Source organism: Lycium ferocissimum, chromosome 2 (genome assembly GCF_029784015.1).
Source record: "Lycium ferocissimum isolate CSIRO_LF1 chromosome 2, AGI_CSIRO_Lferr_CH_V1, whole genome shotgun sequence".
Lineage (NCBI taxonomy): Eukaryota > Viridiplantae > Streptophyta > Magnoliopsida > Solanales > Solanaceae > Lycium > Lycium ferocissimum.
Window position 1 is genome coordinate 9,255,192 of NC_081343.1, and position 5,838 is coordinate 9,261,029.

The 5,838-nt window shown below is 33.4% G+C and overlaps 1 protein-coding gene across 1 annotated transcript; it reads right to left on the minus strand.

The window, feature by feature from the left end:
• Positions 1-711: 711 nt before the first annotated feature.
• Positions 712-4,778, minus strand: LOC132033609 (uncharacterized). The gene is made up of 2 exons (XM_059423628.1): positions 4,464-4,778; positions 712-1,440 (listed from the first exon to the last, which is right to left on the minus strand). Exons 1-2 carry the CDS (start codon positions 4,623-4,625, stop codon positions 883-885), a joined length of 720 nt encoding a protein of 239 aa, XP_059279611.1. The 5' UTR covers positions 4,626-4,778; the 3' UTR covers positions 712-882.
• Between the last annotated feature and the right edge of the window lie 1,060 nt (positions 4,779-5,838).

The following is a 5,838-nucleotide window of genomic DNA, read 5'->3' on the forward strand; positions in this document are numbered from 1 at the left end:
ACACCTGAAACCAGGTAACCGTGTTAATTACTAACTTACCATTGCCTATTTGTCATTAATTTGAAGCTTTTTGTGATTAGCACCTTTATGTGGGAGAGACAGAGGGCTAGTCTCCTCTTCTCCTCTCTCTGTATTAGTAGTATTGCTTTTTAGTACTTGTGTAGTATCTTATAATTCATTTTTATTTGTTATATGTTGCTTCATTCATTGTGTTTATCTTGGTACTTTGTTGCCAATATTTTTTCCGTTTAACCTGTTTTTGGTCCTGCGTCCTTAAGCTGAGTGTCTATTGGAAATATTTTTTCTATCCCACAAAGGTAGGGTAAGGTCTGCGTACATCGTATACTCCTCATACCTCACTTGTGAGATTACACTGGGTATGTTGTTGTTATTGGTGATGAGAAGGTAAATGATTCCAAGTACTTCTGCAAGCATTGTAAAATGTTTCTGTTTACCCTCAACCTTTAAGATCACAGTAATCTCACAGATGAAGTCATCTTTCTGATCCAAGATAACATGCAACAAATCACTGAATAACTGCTGAAGAAAAGTAAGATATGATCGTGAAAACAATTGCTCAACTTTGAGAAATTAGTGATTATCAACAGTTCTGTGGCAAGTGCTTTTGTGTCAACCAAACAACGATATTTTCCCTCATGTACATGCTTGGGGACAATATTCATTCTTAAAGTACTGGGAAAGAAAAACTCATTCTATATATAATATGGAACTGGAACCTCTTGAAGATAAATTTTATACAGAAGCCAAAAGGTTAAACTTAATTTCAAAGAAACAAGCTTTTTTCAAAATAAGACACTCTTTAAGTCTTACAGGCTAGACTCTGAATATACCGTCAATGAACTCTTTATGTCATAGCAACTTCTAAAGTTGATGAGTTACACATTCCACATCAGTTTCCCTGTTTTTCTCTCTTATAGTTTGACAGTGGAGATCCCTGGTAAAACTTGTAGTGGTATCCAAGAAGTATAGAACGATGGACATCACACAGCAACCTACAAACATGGGTATGGGCCCAAATATCCAAAGGAAGAGAGGAAATGACAAATAAAATGCTCGTAGTCCAAGCGACCAAAACATGCTCCCTCGGTTCAAATTCCTTGCAACATACTCTATAGAATCAGATCTATCTTTGAAGGAAGGCACAGTAGCTAAGAAGCTAACATGAGCGTAGTACCTGATAGATTGAACATTGCAGAGAAATGCAACAAGAAAGCACAGCAAGATGGTAAAAAACTTTATAGAAGACATCATAGGAGTTTTATTCCCGAACAGTAGTTCCGAGTATGTGAAGCTTGATTTGTTGCTCACGAATACACTAATGATTGAGCTGAGAGTAATTGCAGTTGTTGCCAAAAGGGTAGATGCCATAATGTTGTTGCGTATAGTTTGAACTGCCAGAACTCCATTCTTTATCGGATCCTGGATACAATTACCTCAAAGTCAATTGAAAATGCACTACTGCTTGTCAATTACTAGTGATTGTTCTTCTACTAGAACGCAGCACTAATAATATGCTTCTCAATCTATAGCACATCAACAGGAAACAAGATTGGAAATGCAAAACTTGGACATGAAGAAAAAAAAATTAAGATAATTGAAATTTTAAAAGAAAGTATATCAAGTTAATTGACATAATACATCCATGTTCGATAAGTTCTGCAAATCAGATGCTGGTTTTCTTTTCTCTTTTCTCTTTTTAGACTCTCTTCCTCCTCCTCCTTCCTTTTGGCAGAGAGTAACCAGCGATCTTCCAGCTAATAGTGTCTGGCTGACTGCTTAGTATTTTGAAAATACTACATAAACGAACTCGCCAAAAGTTGCTTCCAAATAGCATTCCATGTGACCAGAATACTCATTTGTCATAATCAATTATCCTTAAAACATATATGATGTATATGAATTTATTCCACAACCAAAATATTATGATAACACTTCAGCAATCACATTACATAACTCCAAACTGCCAATCAAACATGTCATGACTCAGGGTCGTACTGACTATTAAGCAGACCTACGTGATGAAGATGACCTTACTCACCATTGTTGCTCTATCCAGACAAGTAAATTTCTGTGAGTAGCATCGTCATTAGTGAATATAATCAATTAACCAACAACGCCACAATCCCAAAATTGCAGATGGCATGATGTATCCTCTATATGCTTTCTGCTTAATTCAGACCCTTTTCATTCCAATATTATATAATTTAGTAACTTCTAAAATCATCCTCTGTCAGATGTGACAATTCATAATCGTACTTAATCTCGTATATCCGCACATGTCAAATCAATCTTAAAATTCGTACTTCTATGATATACTCATTTTGCGGATATTTTAAGCCTCTGAGGCCCAACATTAACTGATAAATAACATTGTTTGTCTCATAACTATTTTATATAACACGCCTTCCACTTTTTGCTTTATATGCTTCCTCGTAATTGCAACCAGATTGGTTTCATGGAAATCTAGATTTCACTTAGTGTCAACAGAATCAAGCTTTGAACCAATTTACATAAAAGTGTGAAGATTTGACCTTCAGGACAACCCAACAAAATAGTCATTGCTAGGAAAGTAATGTATACAGTACCAGGCCCAAATTTTGCTTGCCAAAAGGCCAGGTACCGGTCGAAAAGGAATAGATAGGTAGTCTTCTAGTTCATTGCAATCATAGAGCAATATTTCAAAATGAGGCAGCAGAGGCCTTCGGAATCTATGCTACTTCCATTGAAGGCACCAAACATATTTATGTACTCAAAATGCCAGCCAAACTTTCTTACAAAGGAAAAGGTTTCTCACAGCATCCAAAAATAATTCCATCACAGTAATATCATTTATTGAAATTAAACCATGCAGCAATGAAGAACTCTATCTGAGTTGATCAAAGAGCCAATAGTTGGAAAGACTCCTCTTACGTCTTTTGAATGCGTAATTTTCTTTCCACTAGAGATTCACTTGCACATTCCTTGATTATTTAAAGTATTTCATATTATTGATTCATCTCTTCAGTTATATTACCAGGAAAAAAAAGCCTGATAAGATGTTCCCTTTCTGTTCATTTATTTATCTAAATGGTTGATGGAATATTCGTAATCAGCACTACAGAAAGCGTAAGTATGTTAAGCACTAACTAAAACTGAACTGAAGCACATGAGAAGATTAAGGAAACAAGAGCAATTGCAGGAGACTTTTCGAATAAATATTTGAGCAGAAAACGAGTTCTTGAGGGAAACTAAATACTTTTACATTTGCAAGGCGCACAATTTTAGCTGTAGTAGAAAGCGGAATGGTTAATCAAAACATGTCTTTCAGAGAAAAGAACAAGATTAGAGAGGACCTTTAGGACTTGGTAAGATAAAAACTTGCAAAGGCAATCACTTTCTATTCAGAGAAATAGATTCCTGTGTGTTTGCTTTGGAGTTTGAAGCATAAAACACAGATAGATAAGATAATATCTGTGATTATTTACTTTGATTTTACGTGGGAGAAGTAATGGGATAAATAGTGGAAAGGGGAGATGTTGTAGTCCAACTGGAATGTTTTTCTCAAGTATAATGGATAAATTCATCTACTTAATATATATGGTGCATAATTATAATTTTTAGACCCAAAAGTGGCTGGTATACATATAAGAGGGCTTGAAATCCTGCAACCTGTCCAAGTTAAACATAAGTTATCACACGCGAGAAGAGTTGACATCAAATTACCTTTGGTTCTACTGCTCAATAACACACAGCATAAGGCAGCAAACTAGACATCAAAAACCACAGTGAAAATAGGCATTGTTAATAGTGGTATCTGAAGATGAGAAACATTCAAAGTTGATGCAAAACCAATATGATTAGTATAGTACAAGATATCAAGAAAAACATTGTTTATGAGTTAAACAGTGATATAAGATGCAAGGTTGATTGCACTTTCCTTTCAAATGGGTTGGTCTTTGATTTTTGTCCTTTAATATAGGGCATAACTTGTGGGATATTATGATGCGAAAATCTAAATTTATGCCCCGCAGAAAAGTTATTTGTTATACAACAACCACAACAAATACCCAATATAATCTCACAAAGTGGAGCACAGGAGGGTAGAGTGTAAGCAGAATCTACCCCTACCTCGGGAGGTAGATACTCGATTTCCGATAGACCCTCGGCTCAAGAAAATACATTTCAAAGAAGGTCAGACAAGAATTAACAGAAGTTAAAAAGTCTATGCCGAAATATTAATTGTTATGAGGAGCAAAAATTAAAGACAAGCACAAATTAAGGGCATAAGCGCCAATGACCCCTTCTGGAATTTAAATGTCAAGCAGCTCAATTTAGAATGCTAAATTTGCTTACAGAGCAATTTTATAGAGTGCAAAAAGTCTCAGAAGCATAATTTCATCAATATTCGGCACATAAAAGAAATCAAAATGAAAAAGAAGAAAGAGTTGAGAAAGGAGACTAACAGTCATAATGGAGAGGACCCAATTATGTCGAGACTCAGAATTGATACCAATGACTGTTCTTCTTGGATACCTTATTATTGTAAAGAGAAGCCAAGCGTGATACGATACAAAAATCACCATCCCAAGAGGCACTAGTACATAATCAAGTCGTTGTTCTTCCATTTTGCAGAGCAAAGGTGTATTACAAGAATCAAGATTGTGTAATTATTATATCACTAGTTGCGTACTGCTACAGTTTTATGAAATTTATGCGTGTACTAAATCATGTTAAAGATTCTAAATTGTATGTACTTCACTGTATGTACTTGACGGTCTTTCCTTTTTTGTCATTCTAAAAGAACAATGATATTCATTTACATGCCCAAACAATTTAACTTTAAATTTATCTCTTCCATCTTAAATTAAGTTCAAGATAAAATTAATTTATTTTTTTCTATTTTATTCGCAATAGTGATTGTTTCTAAGACTACAAAAGAATTAATAGAATAAATATTTAAACGACGAGAGATTATACTTTAAGATAGGAAAATCGCTATTCCAAGAGGCCAGGCACTAGTGCATAATCAAGTTCTTTTTCTTCCATTGTGCATAGCAAAGGTATCACAAGAATCAAGATTGTGTAATTAACGGAATTTATATAACTTGTCACGTAGTACTTCAGTTCACAAAATGTATGCGTGCACTAAATTATGCTAAAGATTCTAAATTGTATTTCTTTAATAGTCTTTCCTTTTTAGTTGTTCTAAAAAGGAATGATATCTTTTTCACGTGCAGAAACAATTTAACTTCAAACTTACTCTTTTTGTCTTAAATTATCTATCCTGATTTGTCTCAAATTATTTGTCATTTTAGAGGTTCTAAGGCAAAATTATTATTTTTTTAGTTTATTCTCAGTAGTAATTGTTTTTAAAGACTACAAATACCTCAATAGAGTCAATATGTATTGAGTGTAAAATATTCAAAAAATTCTCTTAGATATAAATTTTTTTAAGAGACATGTAAAAGAAAAACACGACAGAAGGGAGTATCATTTTTTAGCTTTAATGTAATGATTTATAGTTGTAGAAATTTTATGGCTCATTATATTCCCCAATTTTAATTTTTTTTTTTTTAACTCTATGTCCAGCAAACATTTTCATATAAATTGAGACGAAGGAAGTGATAAAAGTGCATATTAATTAGTCTCTTCATTTCTTTACTAAATCAATATATTAAAACTAAAATTTTCTTTTTACTAATCCATTTAGCAAATCAAGAGGTTTTTTTTTCTTTCTAATATTTATACTTTGACATTAAGCACCTAGACTTTCCAAGTATTGCATTATTGAGTGGATTTTAATTACTATCAATAAAAAATTATTAATAAATGATTAGA

Bases quoted from the DNA above. Each gene is read 5' to 3' on its own strand.
- LOC132033609 (XM_059423628.1), bottom strand. From the start codon at position 4,625: ATGGAAGAACAACGACTTGATTATGTACTAGTGCCTCTTGGGATGGTG. The intron at 1,441-4,463 runs GTTAGTCTCCTT...AATTGTATCCAG, and splicing joins GGGTCCTCTCCATTATGACT to GATCCGATAAAGAATGGAGT.